General features: G+C 43.8%; 1 protein-coding gene across 1 annotated transcript in view; it reads left to right on the forward strand.

Moving 5' to 3' along the window:
* Positions 1-5163: 5163 nt before the first annotated feature.
* The window catches only part of FBXW4 (F-box and WD repeat domain containing 4), a 47817-nt gene continuing 34964 nt past the window's right edge, over positions 5164-18016 (forward strand). The window contains exons 1-5 of the mRNA XM_031554476.1: positions 5164-5259; positions 7075-7146; positions 8116-8301; positions 9381-9513; positions 11497-11591. Of these exons, the coding sequence (XP_031410336.1) occupies positions 8120-8301; positions 9381-9513; positions 11497-11591 (410 nt within the window). The 5' untranslated portion in view covers positions 5164-5259; positions 7075-7146; positions 8116-8119. The remainder of the gene's footprint in view (positions 5260-7074; positions 7147-8115; positions 8302-9380; positions 9514-11496; positions 11592-18016) is intronic.

Here is an 18016-nt window from a genome sequence, read left to right on the forward strand (position 1 = left end):
TTTTTAAGCAGCCTAGATATCAGCTCCAGGCAGACTACGTAGCTCCTTGAGAGCAGCAAAATCCTGCCTGGAGTTTCTATCTGATTTCCCATTGCAGAATGGGAGATCATCCTGAAGGAGGAAGGATCTGATGGCGGTGATCTGCTTCAGATCAGGTGATGATAGGTGGTGTTTTTTGGGAATCTGAGGACGCTTGTCTTTGCTGTGTATACAGAAACTCGATTCTGATTAGAGTCTCTGGCTTCTTCCTGCAGGTGGATGGTTTAGAGGATCTGTGGGGCCATGCAGCCTGCTCGCACTGCCTGCTAATGTCTGACCAATGTAGCTTAGTGGCACCACTGGAGGCAAGGAGCAGCAAGAGAAGTTGGTAGTTCAGTCTTGGTGTTGTTTGAACCCACGTCCCGTAGGAAGGGGTTGAGTGCAGAAGACAGACTGAACCTGGCAGTAAGCTAAAAACGGGCCATGTGCTAAAGGAATTCAGGTGGAATTTTTTACTGGAAGAGCCGTACTGAAAGCACGCCAACTTCTTGAGGACAGCAACAGGAGCTCCTGACATAAATAGCTTTTCCCTCTTGGCTGTCTGTTGGTGGCCCATGACTTGCAAATGCACTGAGGCTCTGCCACTCAACAGGTGTGTCCCGATTACACAAATAAGTGCAGTTGGTCCCTGTGTTAACCATCTCTGCCACAGGGCCAAGGTTGAAAGGGAGGCTTAGCCACTATGACCTATTTGTTCCTCTGTATGACCCTTTCAGTCAGGCTAGAGGCAGCCTGGTGATGGCTTTTATGCAGACAGCAGATTTTCTCTATAGAAGAGATTCAGTCTCTGCTGCAGATCTCTGCAGACTTGCATGTCCAGATGACCTCTTCAGCACTGAAAATGTAGCGAAATGGAAAGGACTTCAGTGGGTTAGGATGCCCCATGCAGCTGGGAAAATATACAGTATGACATATTGGTGTTACCTTCTGTAACATGGTATTTGTTGTTGCAGGCACCATTGATTTGGCACATGCTGAAATTGTAGCCAGTCAGTGGGAATCTCCTCGATATGCAGTGAAACACAGAAACTCTTGCTACTGCAGAAATGCCATTTCTGGTGGCAAAAGAGTTTGGCTGGGGAAGGGATCATTGAAGGCAAAAGCTGCTGGAAGTGAAGCTTTAGAAGGAGATGTGCTTTGTCTGTGGCGGAGTGATTCCTTCTTTTGCTGATCTTTTTGGGGGACCAGGCCAGTAACTGCCATGGTGGCTGAGGTGAGGTCAGTGGTGCTGGGGAAGGATAGTCCCAGTCTCTCACTTCAGCAGCTGGGAAGCGGGCTCCAGAAGGAGTATTGTATTTCTTCTGGTAACTCGGCCAAGAAAGAGAGGAAATCCATAATTTGAGCAAAATACTTAAGGGTTGGGTGAAGTAGGAAGGGAGAAATGAAAATTCTTTTATAGTGGGTTGATTGGGATGACTTTTATACTCGAACTCTCTCTCATGCTGTGACAAACGTTCAGCTTCCCTTTCGTACTGAAACAAAGACGTTCTAAAGGAAACTTCCACCAGAAGCACATGCAGTTGGAGGCATGCATTAGTTTAGGTCATATATTGTGCCACATGGTTTGGCATCCTGATAGAGTGCTTTTTGGATTAATTTGCTAATGAAAAAAGATAGCCATGTATGTTCCAGATCACGTGGCTTTATAGACTGTTAATAATAGTCACCCTTAGCACAGATGATAAAATGATGGATTTTGAACGTTGCTTGGGTTTAGGAGTGTTTTGCTTAAATTTCACTAAGTTTTTATGTCACAATGTTCACTTTGTTGTTTGTCGTCCTTCTAGGATGGGCTGCGCTTCAGTTGCACTCTGATGCAGCACTCTTTTGCTCCTAGTAAAAGTCCTTCGTCAGTGAGTCAGCCTCCTGCAGTCTAGAACTTCACTTCTGGAAGTTTTCCATGAGAACTTGAACACTACATTTCAAAGAACACTTAAGCATATATTGAATAGCAGCTGGTGTTTTGTCGTATGGTATACTAAGAAAGGTCAAGTTATTCACTGTCTTTGGATGGTGGTCCCTCCACAACATCATCTTTGTGAGCTGGGTTAGTCTCGTTAATCTCTGAATGCCCAATCCTGTTGCTGAAGCGGAAGGTACTTGATTAAGTCCACCACTCAGTGTAGGTGTGTGTTGATTTGATTCTCTCAGGTCACCATGGAGAATGTCGTAGATTTACACATAGATCTTGTAGGGGAGAAAAAGATCATTATTATTCTTTTATTATTATCCTATGATTAATTTTATATAATGATGCCCTTTTTAGCTTTCTAAGATCTGAGAACTGCTCTAGTGTGCTGATGGTGCTGCTTCTCACCTTTGCTGGTGTATTCTTGGAGCTGCTGTTGAGGAAGCAGATTAAATTATATGTCAGCACTGGATTCCATCACTGGCCTAAGTTTGACTTTCTTCTTGGTTCAGGGGAGCACTCATCTCTGACCAACACTGGAAGTCATTGCAGTTTGGTCTCTGCTGCCATGGAATTGGCAAAGGAACATATCAGTTCAACTTTTACATCTCCCTTCTTGTGGCCTTCTTATGTTCTGTCCCACCTCCTGCTTCTATTTTAAATAAATGGAAATGTATGGAATATGTGGCTGCTTCTAATACATGTTTAAATTAGATTGATTGAGAATTGCTATATGATGAAGGCGGGCTGGATGAACAGTACATCTGTTAGCAGTAACCCCCTACCCCCTCTCCACCCCAAAACAAACAACCCACTCCCAAAGGAATAACAAACTCAGATCCCCGTCATCGACAAACAGTCCTTCCCTTCAGCACGTTTTGTCCTTGTCCTTTTCCTGCAAAAACTATTGATGTGCATGGAGGAGCAGAGTGTCTGTTCCAGGAGGAACTACAGCAGTTTACTGATAGCATGGGCCGAGGCAGCATGCAATAGTCTCTTCTGAAATTTCTCTTTTAGTGGTAGAAGGATCAAGGCCTACCCACCCCCAGCTAGGAAAGTGACTGGCTTTTTCAGATGAAGGCTTCTTTTCTGACCTTGGATTCACCTTTTTTTTCTTTTTTTTTTTTACCTTGTGGAAATTGCATCTAGTCTGTGTAGGGTTTGTGCATTGAGCTCAGGATATCTGGCTGGGCCAGTATGTGCTGGGGGGTTGTGGCACAAGTGCGTTTTCCATCACTATGCAAACTGGTGCTTTAAATCTGTATGTGGGGAGAACTTAACTGAGGGCTGAGCGTGGGGAGGAGAAGAGTTTTGGAGTAATGAATGGAATTGGATGTAGGCGGAGAGCCTGAACTCTGTCTGGGAGAGTAATAAGCAATGAGGCGACTGCTGGACCTGACCTGACTTCCCAGTGCTGTGCATTCCTCGTCCCAGACGCTGTATGGCCCCACAAACCCCTGCAAGCTCTCTCTTTAAATGGAATTCCTCTTCTTGCAGCCTAGGTTAACTCTAGAGATTTAATTTTACTCTTTTTTTTTTTTTTTTAAGGGTTAGGAGAAATAAAGAGCTTGTAGCTTCTTAAAGTCACTTTTATTTGGTGTGGTGCTACTGATCATAAACTTATAGTTGCACAGGTGTCTGAAGGATGAAGATCTTTTCTGTGTGTGGTTTTTTGTTTTTGTTTAAAATGGGTCAAATGCCCAGGAATGCAGTCAAATTATAATGGTGACTAAGTGCCGGAAAGCATAGAAAAGGGGAGGGAAGGGTGAGCAGGAAAAAAAAAAGAGCCTGAAGAGCCCGAGGCTATGGAAGGAAGGCTGGGAAAATGAGAATCTGGCCAAGCCACAGGGCCAGGTTAGAGATTCCTACATCCATTAACAACCACAGGAGATGTTTATTTACACAGAGCTAATCTTTGTTTTAAAGATGACAGAGTACCCAAAAATGGAATTGGGTTGGGGGCATGGTAGAAATGTGAAGAGGAACTGGTCCTGGCTGGGCACCAGTCCCCATCTATCAATGATCTAAGGGTCTTCCTTTCATCCCATATGGTTGGGAACATTCACAGCTGAGAAATGCATGAAAAGAGAAAAAACTCACTTTGTAGCCTAGTAAATGGCTCACAACACCAGTCACAAATAATAATTTCAAGAATTTCTTTATTTTTTATTTTTTTTTACTTTTTTATTTTTTATTTTTTTTAACTTTTACTGATCCTTTCCACCTTAGCAGCTCCAGCAATGATATTGAATAATTAATACTATGATAGGTTAGTATTAAAGCTGAATGTTACTTTTTTTTTTAATCTTTAATCAATTCTAGATCATGAAGGCAAAACAGATGTTGAACAGCTGCTTCAGCTGGGTAACTTCATGTAGTCACTGAAGAGACCTGGGTCCCAGGTGTCTGTGGTATTTACCTTTTATCACTTTTTGAACTCTGCTGATCTTGGGCTTGTTCCATAATTTTGGTTTGTATCCCAGTCACTGGGTATGAGTCTCTCTTTTAGCAACCTTTAGTAACTTTGACTAGAAGTAGGGAATTTCCCAGCAACCAGGTGGAATTCTTAGTCTTTTGGTGAGCTGCTGCAAATGATGGTCCATCTTACTTGGGGTGTGCATGCACTGGGTGGTTATACAGATGAATGAATTTTATTTTTAGTCTGAATCTATCTTGATTTCTAGTTACTGTATCTGGTTGTGTAATTGTTAGGCAGATAAGGGTCTGGAGCAATTTCTTTACTACTCTTTTGACTGGACACTTTTAGCTTCTACTTTCAGTATTCTCTTGACTGGTGTTTCTTCTATCTGTTCCTGTATGTTGCTGTCCTTATCCTAACTGTCCTTCTTTAGTCTCCATTAGAAAAGTGGTGTCCTCTTTCTTTGGTTCTGGTAATTTCTTTGTGTGTAGACTTGATCACATTTCATTTTAACCTCTATCTGTGTACCAGATCAGGTCTCGATCAGATCTAAAGTCTGTGCAACAGTGATCCTTGTGGCTGGCTTTCTTTGTTGATGAACACTCGCTTTGCTCAGAACTCCTTTCTCGTCAACTTTCATAAGTGCATTCCTTTAGCGTGGCTCTGGCACCATCAATGTATACGAGCTCATCGTTTGTGGAACGAGAGTGAGAACCTGTGACCAGCTTGGGTGTATTTGTTCTCTGCATAGCATCAGTCACAATTGCTAATCTCATCTTTCTTCCTTTATCTGCAGAGCACCTGGCATTCCAGTGAAGGAAAGGGTGAAAGTCTCTCAAAACTGGAGGCATGGACGCTGCCGGAGGGAGACAGTCCTGAAATGGAAATGCAAGCAAGTGGCTCTGTTCTCTTCTACTTGGTTCTTTCTGTTGCTGAGGGGATTTGGGTTTGCCTCTGTGCTCCAAAATGAAATGTTTCATGCTCCTTCTGATCGAAGGGGTTTTACAAGTGATGTCACTGGCCTATTTTGGATGTTGCTGTCTAGCTGGATGTGGGGTAACTGTTGTTATTGTCTTGCTCTAGGGTTTCACTCTGAGTTCATAGAATCATAGAATGGCTTGGGTTGGAAGGAACGTCAAAAATCAGCTGGTTCCAACTCTCCTGTTGTGGGCAGGGGTGCCAACCATTAAATCAAGCACTAGATCAGATTGCCTGGGGCCCCATCCAGCCTGTCCTTGAACACCTCCAGGGATGAGGCACCTAGTTGAGAGTTCCTCTCTCAGTAAGAGCTTGAATTTGGCATTGCTCTGATTTGTACATTTCTAGTTGGATTTAGTAATGTTGCCTGCAGACTCCAGACTATTGTGTGCCTGTCTATTGCTGTATACCATGAGCAATTTTCTGCCCTGCTCTCACAATGAGCATACCTTGATCTCAGATGTGGACTTGCATGTTTCCTCAAAGTGCTTGTTTTGTCTCCGGTGCTTTATCTTTGCTCTCAATTTGGATGTACAAATCTAAAATGCTAATTGCCATTCTTCTACTTTGTGCTTCTTCTTTCTTCTGTTTTATGCTTCCCTCCTTCACTAACAAAATGGATATTTGACATTAATGAGAGGAGGTTGTTGTTAAAGCTTTTCTTGCAAAGGCATACTCAGCTTTCAAAGCAAAGCCTGAGATGTGTCTCTTATCTAAACAGCACATCTAAATTTTCAGCTTTCACATCATCAGACAGAAGGAAAAATGAGAAGAACTATAGTTTGTTAGCTGCTGAAGAACAGGGACCTGCTACTGAGCTTTCATGCCTTTTTGTGCTGTGTAGATTGAAGTGGTGGATAATGTGCCACTGCTTGTCTGAAGTCCTGGGAACAGCTGTAATGAGCAGAGTGGTTCTTGGTGCAGGTTGTATACCTGCCTTTGAAGTGCTTGTGACCATTTGTGAAGACAGGCTCTGTGGTTGTTAGAGATCATTACTAAAGCAGCTTCCCAAATGAAAATGCAAGGACTGATTTAATAAGGCCACCATCCAAACTGTATCCTCTGATTTTCATTTGTCCTACTTTCAAATTTGCTACTCCTCCTTATGAAAAACCCATAGAAAAGGGTAAAAAGCTAAACTATGACAGGAGGAGAGCTATAGAGACTGGCTGGAGGCTGGAAAAGCTGGATATTTGCTTGCTTTTAGAGGACTGTGTGGGCGTGCAGGAAAGAAAAGAAAATCAAAGCCTCAAACCAAAGCTGCTACTCCAAAGATGCCTCTTATTTTTTTCCTTGCATAAGACCAAATCGCAAATAACCTCTGCTCAACTTTTTATCCCTGTGACAAGCTTCTTATTGGAGATGAATACAGGCAAGCAGGAACCTTCTGTCTAGTAATCAACATTGTTCTCTTGCTTGCTTCTAGTCCCTCATTGTGATGATTTGAGCTGCTGCTGTGTGTAATGCCTCTGCTAATGCAGAAAATCGTGACCTCTAAGAATGAATGATCTGCAAGAAAAAGAGAGACATGTTTTTGTGCTTTCAAAACAGCTTTTCTGAATAGTTTGCAAGCTGAAAGGATGTTCTATGGAAAGGCTTTGGTTTTGCTCAACATTTTCGTGGGTATTGGTGTGCTTGGCAATGAGTGTGCAGACTGGAGACAGTTTTACACATCTGTGCCTCATATGATGTGTGCCCTATATCTCTTTGTATCTGACCCCATGTCCAGAAGGCCTATTTGTTGGTTCTTTGGAGGTGACACAAAAAGCAAGATCTCCAACAAGGAGCTTACTACCTGCATGTACGTTGTAGCTTGTTCTGTTTTCTTTATTGTGATATTGTTTCAAGAATCAATGAATCTGTTGCGATGAAAAACTTGATTCAGACACAACTTGAATGTCTTCTTCTCTATCTTGGTTTCTAGCTTGGATTTGAAGCGTATTTTCCACTTTTAATTTCAGTCTTCAAACAGAGCATTTAGCAGTCTACTGCTCTTATGCCTGGAACCCCATGTAGGAAATTGTCACTGTTTCATAAATAGCAAGAGGCAGAAGAGGTGTATGGGCTCATCTGAGAGGTGGGCAACATAAATCGAGAGAGACTGCTCTGCAGTTGCTTTCAACTCAGCAGTGGAAGAGGTGTGAATGTAGAAAAACACCTCCTCTACTTGGGCAGCACAAAGTTTCTGGATGCCCTCAGGCTTTGCATAACAGTGTACAATATGTGTAGTAGGTGCAGGACTTCATGGGAAGACATGTTATGTGACGTGACCTGTTCCTGTGCTGAGATGCATGTGAAACAGTGGCAACTTTGTGTTCTTTGCTGAGCATCAACAAATAATGTGGACTATCAGGACTGCTTGCGCCAAGAGCTTCGTACTGAAAGGTCTCTTAGAAATGTTTGACATAGCTCACAAATGCCTGATAGTCTAGTTTCTTTAAAAGTACAGGGCTCATGAAGAGGGGTCAGGGAGCCTTAAGTATTTCCTATCTAAACTCACTAGAGTCTTGGCAATCTTCTCTTCAGAGATTCCACACTTCATTTTCCTCAGCTCTTGGTTAGAAAAATGCCAGCAATGTGATCTGCTTTGTATGCTGCTAAAGAAATATCACTTCTTTGCTGTGCTGCATTAAGCCCTGCTTTTATATGTGACCAGCAGCTCCAACTTCACAATTCTCTTTAGTTTGTTTATGCGTGCATTATTATTACTACTGTTACTAATTTTTGTGCATTTGTTTTCTCACTCCTCCAACCTGATGCCTGTTTGCAGTTTGATGCCCTGGATGGAGCTGGATGGCCAGTATCTCTATCTGTCACAAGCCGAGAACATCCAGGCCTACCAACTCTGTCCAGATGGTACGGGTTTGCAGCGTCACCCTCAGGCTATCTTCTCTGGCCACCAGGAGGACGTATGTCGCTTTGTTCTTGTCAACTCCCACATCGTCAGTGGAGGGGGGTAAGTTGGGTCAGTGATGGGAGCCCATGGAGCATGGTAGTGAAGCTGGAAAGGTTTTGTGTAACTCCAGCCCAGAGCAGACAAGTCAGTCTTTATAACAATATCTTTGTGCTTGGCTGTATTCAGCTCCTGCTGCTTCGTCTCTTATGATTTGGTTCTGTCCTGAAAAACGTTCTACTCTGTATAGAGCCACAGAGTCCTGACTGATCTGCAGGGTTCATTTCTTTTCCCTGTTACAACCAGAGTAGAATGTGTTCTAATGCTCAGAACTGAGGCTTCCGTTGTGCATAAATCCTTCTAGACACAAGCCTGTCTTTATTAGACCTACTGATATAATTGTGGAGAGGGGGAAAATTGCCAAGCATTCCAGCACACACACATTTCTCTGATTAATTTGCATTGGCTGGCCTTTTTCGATTATAGCAAATGACAGAACTGTTATATATAATGTTTTAGCTGTTAATATACTTCAGCACAGAATTGAGAGATGCAAGCATGGCTGGCTGCCCTGGATGCCTTCACACTTTCCCCTATGAACGGTAGCCTAAAATTCAGGTCAAAATGAAGGCATGCATTTAAAATCTCAGTTACTGTATTGGTTGAAAAAAATCTAAGTATCCTTATAGTTAATTCACAATACCTTGCATTGCTCCTCTCAAATGAATGAAAAGCTGAGGCTCTAACGTGGTAGAGAATGACCTCTTGCTTGTTTCCTTACTCTGTCCATTCAGCATCCAGCCAGGATTTTGGCCAACCAAAAGCAGAAGAGGAAAAGTGGGAGAAGGATGCTCTGGTACTTTCTGCAGTTTAGAAGAAAGTGGTGGGCGGAAGGTTTGCCAGAAAAAATGTCATGTGCAGCAGATCAGGCTTTGAATGGCTGTTGTGGAATCCAGATTGGATTTTGGGAGAACATATGATGTGTGAGAAGTAGAGGGTTAATGATGCTGTTAGAATTTCTGCTTCCATGAGAGATCAGTGCTGGTCTTTTAGTGGCATTGCCAAGTGTTAGTGGAAGGTACATGGCTAGCCAGAGGAGATGCAGCTCATACAGTCTCTCTGCTTGGGGATGTGTTTTTCAGAGATGGAAATATTGTCCTTCACAAGATCCATGGCTCCTACAGTGTCAAGTTCTCTGCACATGAACAAGAGGTGAACTGTGTGGACTTCCAAGGTGGCCTCATTGTCAGTGGCTCCCGGGACAGAACAGCAAAGGTGAGCAGAGATGTTTTGGCTGCTGCAGGTGCTGCTGCAGTGGTGACCTCAGAGGTCTTATGCCATGAACATCTAAGTGTCAGCAAAACTGTTGTGAGCCCTCCCTCTGCAGGAGGAGCGCTGGGTATCTTAGCGTAGGCTCATGTCTATGCAGAGATGCTTGCTGTGCCAAGCTTTTTGGAAAGATTTAGCAGTAGGTTAGTATATCAGCTGCTGGTTTAAACTGGAACTAACCCGTGTCCTGCTAGCACAATGCAGTATCTGTAGCATCTTCACAGTCTCTCATTTTATTGTTAGTAGTGAATGCTGCGTGTTGAATGTTTTGACTGTTGCTCAGCGCAGGATGCACTCTTGATCCCTGGTACATGTCTTAAGCCATTAATGGAGTTAAGTGTTAAGAGGAAAAACTGCTATTCCTGTTTTATGAGAGGGATAGATAGGGGCAAAAGAAGATCTAAATGTCTATTTTAAGGTTTTATAGGAAATATGTGATAATTGATAACTATCTGGCAAGGCTGCTCAACAATGCTACCCTATCTATTCTGGCTGGTTCCTCTGTATGAGTGTGTACTCCTGGATAAAATTGCCCTCAAGCAGACCAGTATTCAGATGCAGAAGGTCTGAGGTGCTACTTGGCTCCTGGGAGCAAGGCCTTGATACTGCTTTGTCTGACATTTAAGCAGGGCTGCTTCTGTGGAGCCTCTTTGCTGGGAGAGTGTCTTCTTGGTGCTTCCCTGGCAGCTGGAGGACAGACCTCCCTGACCTTGAGAACAAATTCCTGAAGGCTAGGGTGAAATTTAAGTCTCTGTTTCTTGGAGCTAGTGTGAGATCTTGCCCACCCAGTGCTCCCTGGAGGATAGGCTCTCGGGATGTTCACCTTTTATTTTTTATTATCTCCTGTGTAGGCTGCCTTGTTTGCGTGAGTGAGACTCTTGGAGGGTGGAAGGGAATCCCTACTGGCCTTTTAAAGGGGCTCTAAGTGTCTAAGCTATTGAGAGCTCTGCTGAGTGTTGATTAGGACTAAGCCCTGAAGAGCTGCTAATGTACATTCCTGTGTGATAGGCACCAGATAGTGTGCTCTGAGCAATATTTTTAACCTGTAGGAGATAGGGATGCCTTAAAAGAGTTAAGCTTTTCTGCTGCTTTTGCTGACACTAGGTGCTAAATTCCCCACTGACAAGAATAGCCTGCAATCCTGGGCATTATCAACAAACAAACAAATAGGGCACTCCCAGCTTTGAAGTTCTGAAGTGAAACATTGGGGGTTGGTTACAGAGAACTGAGGAGCTCAAGTTCCACGAGCCAAGAATGAGGGCAAGTTGGGGAAAGTGAAGAACACAAGCAGAGACCCCAGTAAGACTTTATAAGGACCCAGAAACAAAGGTAGTGGGGAGGGTGAATTTGTGGATGGAGATGTGCATGTATTCATGGGGGAGGGAAAAGAGCTCTCTCACATTGTCGGTGAGCGAAGGGGGGCCTCTGAAAATGGCCTGGGGTACACTTAAGAAATTTGGTCCAATTGGAATGGCTTTATACAGAACTGCTTTACAGGGTAGTGAACAATTAATTTTAAAGACAAAATGAATGGAAATGTTTTCAGGGATGGCACAAAGTCTTCCCACACTGTTAAAGGGAACAGCAGAGGCCTGATCAAATCTCACTTCTTGTTTATTTAACTACGAAAGCAGAGAAATCTCTGTGCTGAGTGTTGCCTGAGAGCACGTGGTGATGGAGGTGCTTTCTCTGTTCCCTGTGGTGAAGCAGGATGGAAAGTCATACTCATAAGCTGAGTCATTGTAACGTTAAGTGCTTCTTTCCGCCAGTGATTGAAAGCTCTGCTCCTCAGAAATAAGTACTGGGAATTCAGGGAGAAGGTATCAAGGAAGGTGAGCGAGGCAGTTTTGGCAGCTCTTCCAGCATTACATTAGTGGTGTGCATCCTACCTTCTGGGTTACGTGGCATAACATGCATCTCTCTCCTTAGGTTTGGTCCCTGTCTGCGGGCAGAGTCGGACAGTGTCTGCATACAGTGCAGACAGAGGATCGAGTGTGGTCCATTGCTATCAGCCCGTTATTAAGGTAACTGAGCTCTCTTTATTCCCAATTTCCGAAGGAAAGAAGTTAAGGAGTTGGATAGGCTGTATGTCTGCAAATGTTTGTGAGGCACCAGGGTGACACTTCAGGGACTTGCTCTGGGTGGCTGCTGATCAGGTGCTTGTGCCTGCAGCAGCAGTCCAGGGAAGAGCGTGTAATCTTTGTTCTGCAGCACAGCAGAGTGGTCCTTTCATAAGAGGCTGCAAAAATAGCCCTGTGTTCCTATTACTGTCTTGGGTGGGACCTGTTCATTCTTACTTGCAGAGCAAACTTTCTGACTTGCTCTGCCTTGCTAGTTAGAAGCAATGAGCTGAGTCTCTTTGAGGTTTTCTGTACTGAAAAGATGCCAACTTGTATTCTCACTCTGTGGCAGAAGAGATGCCAGGCAAAAATGTTTCTGTTTTTTTGGCTTGGGAAACTTGGAGCTGTGTGCTGTGGTTAGCGCTCAGTTTTCAGGGTAAATTGAGCATACTGAACTGTGGAAAGTAGTAGAGGTCAGTGGTGAGGTTTTCCAATCTCCACTGCGTGTAGTGCTGTGCTTCTAATGGAGAGAGTGTATTACTATAACTTTAGCATGGAAGGTAAGGGTAGTACCAGTGTCTTCCGAGATGTTTTTCAAGGTGATCCCATTCTTGAAGAAGCGAAAATCTGAGAAATTCAAACTCTCCTTGTTAAAATCTTATACTGACCAGCAGTGATCGATCTATCTCTTTCCACTGTTAGCTGGTCTGCTGCATACAGAAGAGATTCTTACTCAGCCTTCCTCAAAGGAAGGGAATGAACAGCTGTTGCTGCTGTCTGTGTGATATCTGCAGTGAATGAATTTTAGACTTGTGCAATAGCAAAGTATTTCCCATAACTGCTGTCTTCCTCAAGTGTCTGAGCTTTTTGCAGGTTGCAGAGACTTAACAGTACAGAGCAAGTGGCATTATCAGGGAAGTGACCTCAGGATCCACTATGATTTTGCCCTTCCACCATCCCATTGCTCCAAGTGTTTGGAATAGATAATGTTTTTGAGAAGTGCCATGTGCATTAATGCTACTGCAGGATGTTAGATAGAAGCCCCTTGCTGTCTTCTGTGCTACAGGGGCCCCTTTTCTGGCAGACTCACAGCAGAGCTACAAGGCTCTGGCTCTTGCACCATGTTTGATTAGAGCCCAGTGGCATGCTGCTTCCTGCTCTTAAGTGATGACCTACTGATGTGGCCTCTTGTCAGGACAGTGTTCCTCTCCGTGGTGTGCACGCTGCACACACTCCTTGTCACAGTATTTACCCACTGTCTCCTCACTCCCCCCTTTCCTCCCTGCAGGGTGATAAATGGGAGATGGTGGAACAGCTACCCCATGAACAAATGAGCCTAAATTGTGCACTTTTTTTTTTTTTTTAACGAGTACTGTGGACTGTACCAGCCTCCCCCAGTAGCCAGCCTTATTCCCCCTGCTCCATCTAGCCCCTCCATATTTTGGGGAGGGGGTGGAGAATTAGAGCCAATTAGCCACGTCATTAATTCTTCAATTTGACGGCTGATATAGCAGGGCCTGAAACACGCTGCTGACCTCGCATAATGGGAACCCTGCTCCTTAACATATTGACGATGGGAGAAGTTAATTAAAATTCCACAGAGAGAAGGTGTCGGCTAACCTATAAACCTGTCGCTTCTCAGAACAAATCACAGCCATCCTAGAAGAGAGAGAGGATCAGAGCAGGAGGGCATGTGGTGGGGGAGGGCCAGGGCAAGGGGCAGAGGAGATGAATTTTTCACTAATAGGTTTTATTGCTTGCTGTCTAATGAGGGTGAGTATCAAAAAGATAATATTTGGTTTCTAGCAAGGTCTGCTTTGGGGAGCTCTGTGGTTTTATTTGCAAGAGCCCATATTTCATCCATCTGAATTCTCATTGTGCTTGTCTGTGAAGCTTTTCCTCCCCTGTAGTCACCATCCTTCTGGCTTGAACATTGAATGCATTTGTTCCTCAGTGAGGCTGAACATGGCTTGTAACCTCCACTTCCTCCTAAATGTTTGACATGCCCTCCTGCTTCACCTTTTCACTTGCTGGTGTAAACTGGGAACTCCTCCATAAGAGTGGATAGTTATGCTGGTGTAGAACTGCTGTGGAATCAGGCTCCAACCACAGAAATATTTTGGCCCATCATTGCTCAGAGTCCACCAGCTCTCTCTGCTGTGTACAAACAGAGGTTGGGTACAGCTCAAAGCAGTTGTGTGCAATGGAGTAGAGGGGGGAGCTTCTCTAGCTCCAACCATTAGAAACTGCTTTGGAGAGGCTGCTGTTTCCTGGCCTGGAGGTTTGCCATAGCTAAGACTAGAGTAGTCAGGGCTGTGTTCTAACTGAACCTCAGCTGTTAATGGGCAGGAGTGAAACTTTTCTTCTCGCTTTTCAGTAATCTCTCTTTCTGTCACTGAAGCTTCATTAGTATCCCATGTGGTCCTGAGCCACAGCTGGGATTTCTGCTGTCTTGTAATCCTGCTCTGCAGGGCTGCTGTTCTGATGGACAGTGCCCATACCTCCAGACTAAACTTCAGTAGGCAGGACCTGGACCAGTGCAACCCCAACAGGAATGTGTATGGTGACATCACAGCAGTGCTGCTAGGGACTGGTCAGGGTGGCTTGTACAGCCATGCAATTGCTTTGCCCTGCATAGATATTTGTGCTCTTAAGTGCAGCTTTTCTGGCTTTAGGCATCTCTATTAGCTATTCTGTTTTGAGTTGTTCCCAGTTTCCCCACAGCTGTACAGAGACTCTCTCACAGATATGCTGAGCTACAGGGGAGGCTTCCTTGCTCTTTGTATGGTGATGCTGGGCTGAATGCTAGAAGGGCCTTCATGCAGAATGATGCCATTAAGGGAAAAATTAGTAAGAAGTTGTTTGGGGGAAAAAAAAAAGGTGCTAGGAATAGTAGATTTTCTCTTCTCACTGTGGGGAAAAAATTGTGGTTGGTCTTTTGCGCTGCCTTTTCAGTTGTGGAAGTGCCTTCACATCAACATATGCTATTGGAGCCTCATTCCTTTTGGGCTCCCTAACGATGTCCTGCAAGGTAGTGGGGATGAGGAGAGTGCAGCTGCCTTTTTGGGTTTTTAGCAGGTGTTTTGGATAGCTGTGCTGTGGTCAGTGCAATTGGGACAGCAGGTCTTACGTTGCCTGTTGCATCAAAATTAGAGAAGTATCTTATAATATTCATAACATAGGATGCTTCAGCTTGCTCTGACAACTGTTCAGTTGATCTCCAAAGCTATTATTCTGCACAGGTGAGTAAAATACTGTTCTTACAGAGAGGCTACATACACAAAACCGTATTTCTTAGCTGCTTGTAATCCCCTTCCCCCAGCTCATTTGCCTTTTGAACTCTGTGTCATGCAGATGTTAAACTTTCATTTACTGGTGCTTACTGCAGTGACTTATGTGTGCTCAGGGACCAGGGCAAGCCTGAATGCAGTGGACCAATTCAAATGTGCAAAGTGAGGCAAACCCAGGGATTTCTAGCGGAATAGTGGCACCTTCATGCTTTGTGATTCCCTGAAGTGGCAGTAGCCAGGGAAGAGAAGTTACCACTGTGCACTGTCTAATTTGAGTGATAAGTTTATAGAGAAAATGAGGTCAAATTGCTTGGCATTTATGGCTGCTGCTGCATGTAAGGTTTTATATATATAAATCCAGATATTTGTTGCACTACTGAAATGCAACTATTTTTTCCCTAAATAAAGGAGCAGTGCATTTTTTTTTCCCAATGATAGAGAAGCTCGAACATTGGAGGGGAAATAAATTAAAAAAAAAAAAAAAGTGAACCTTGATGTTAAATTTGTTGTTAGTCTTGGATTCAGAAATTCTTTGATATTAGGTTTAAAAAAGTATTTCAGTCTAAGCTGACTTCTCCTGCAAGATTAGCCACTAGAATTTGCTATCTAGATCTTAGAATATTCATGGTGAGAGCTGGTCTTCCTGAGTTGTACTCCAAATGTAGCAGATTTAAAACCAAGAAAAAAGATGATGGAGGCACGAAAATGGTTTTCAATGTGCAACCAGAGATAGAGAGCTAGGAGACATTCAGCACAATCTAGGGAATCGATGCACAACTGTAATGTGGCCTGCTGTGGCAGAAATGTGTTTCTGTGTGTAAGCCTGAAAGATGGTCTCCCTGTCCAGCTGTGTCATTTGGCCTACTGCAGTACATAACCTCTCCTTGCAAACGTTGTACTGAAGTGCACTTCAGAGAAGAGGAAGACAAGGTATCTGTGCTCAAAATGACTATCTCTGGGAGCAGCTGAATTAAAAAAGCTAGCTTAGTCGCTTTCATTTATGCAGAGTTGTAGCTGAAACCCGACTCCTGTTGTTCTACATGGTAGATTGAATCTCTGTTAACCTAGCTGCCACTCCTGTGGAATATTATGGGGAGTTAATATCTTGGGAGACGTATGTCCCTGAGGACAACTTCAGACAAACTAAAGCGTACCCAGAACATGCTGGGGAAAGGAAGGAAGAGAAGGGTTAATGACAGGCCCTCTCTTCCACTGGGAAGAATCAAAATGATTCATTTTGAAGGCTTCTTCTTTTTATGGCTATCTGGAAACTTTTTGTGAAAATGGAACAATCTGGTCTTGCAGTTTGCATTAAAGCAAAACAACCCACGTGAGTCAGAACCGTGTTGCAATGGTTTTAACTGTACAAATGGAGCCCTAATGTGCAGCAGTTAAAATGCTTAATAATGTTCCCCCCGCCCTCATCTCTTGCTCTGCTTTTATCAGTGCATATCCCTTACTGCATATCAAGATGAGCTGTTGTTCTGTAGTGGTGCTCTGTTTTGACCTAGCTTTGTGCAGTTAACCTCCCTGAATCTGCTAGGACATGGGGCAAGTGACTGGGTTTTGTTCTGGTTTGTGCATCGCCAGCAAAATAGCAGGCAGCAATAGTTCTGCTGTCCTTAGGGATCTCTTGCAGAGTCTGGTTGGTTTGAATAATTGAGAGGGGACTCTGACCTGCAGCTGTTTCTTAAGAAGGAGCAGGAAGGGCTTTACTCAACTGTGAGATCCCTGGGTGTACTCGCAGAGTTAGTGGTGGTGTTAAGTACCATCTCTTACTGACCTCAGAAAGTGATCTGTGCAGACTTCTAGATACATGCAATAATCATAACTAACTTGGTGCTCTTTCACCCCAGAGCTGAAGAGCAGGAAATGAGTATCAGTTTCTCTTTCCAGTTTCTACCATCTGGAGCTAAAATGACACCTGTGTCTTATCCATGTGCTCTGACTGTTCCCTTGATGAAGGGAAGAAGAATTTGTTCTACTTTCTTAACTGTGTGATAATGATTCTCCTTTCCCTTCTTCACATGGATGAACATCTGAACGTACATGTCTTCTTTCTGTCTCCTCCAGTATCACACATGCAAACAATTCTGTATCGCATACATGCTGGCAAACTATGCAAGTCACCATTCTTCACTTCAGTTTTCTTTGCTTTGCACACCGAAGCTTACATAACTTACAGCGTGCTCCCTTGTTGTCACTTTTGGCTGATAGTCTAGTGTATATATTGTCTCTGTGTGAATTGGCTGACTAGTGGCTGTGGGCAGGTGAGCCGGCTTTGGGAGGCAGTAGCTGAGTTAGATCTCAGACATCTGTTTCTAATCTTTTGGAGCTGTTGCATATTGAGTCTTTTTTTTTTTTTTCTTCTCCCCCCTACCCCCCGACATTTTTTCTCATCTTTTGCTTTGCTTGAGGGGAAAGTCTGTCTCAGAAAGCTGGGGAAGCATCTTCATTGTGCTGCTTGGTTTGCACAGGAAAATCTGTGTCTGTTTAATCAGTGTGATAGAAGAAACTTAGTTAAAGGGACTGACAGCCTTATGTCCTGAGGTTTCTATTTCCAGTTTGAATCATTTTCTCTTTGCTTTTTAAACTTATAGGAGGAGAAGGTAACTTCACCAGACCTCAGCTGCTGTTTACCTTTGCTCGGCTGTGCAGTGTGCCTTTGTTTTTCCACCTTTGATCAGTGTCCTGCCGACAGATAATTTAGCAATTGCATCCCAGGGTGGAAGTGTGGAGTTAATGTTAAAATTAGGTTTTTTTTTTTTTCCTTTCCTAACTTCTCTGGCTGATGGAGCAGAGAAGGAGAGAGGGGAGTTGAAGGGGGCCATAAATTCTAGACCTGGTGATTCTGCTCCTTGTAGAGAAAGGAAAGCCTCTGATGTCTCTTCAGCACTTTCATTAACATTTAAATTAAGGGTTTGTTTTTCAGGCGGCTTCAGTCACAGTCCTTTCATAGCTTGACACATGGAGGCTGTTCTCTCCCTCTCTTTTTCTCTCTCTCTTTCTCCAGCTTGCAAATCCGTGTACAGCAGTAATCACTGTCCTATTTTTTTTTTTTCTTGATCTCTTGTGAGGGCAGCGACCTGACAGTCTGTA

The sequence above is a fragment of the Meleagris gallopavo genome, chromosome 8, assembly GCF_000146605.3.
Source record: "Meleagris gallopavo isolate NT-WF06-2002-E0010 breed Aviagen turkey brand Nicholas breeding stock chromosome 8, Turkey_5.1, whole genome shotgun sequence".
Taxonomy (NCBI): domain Eukaryota; kingdom Metazoa; phylum Chordata; class Aves; order Galliformes; family Phasianidae; genus Meleagris; species Meleagris gallopavo.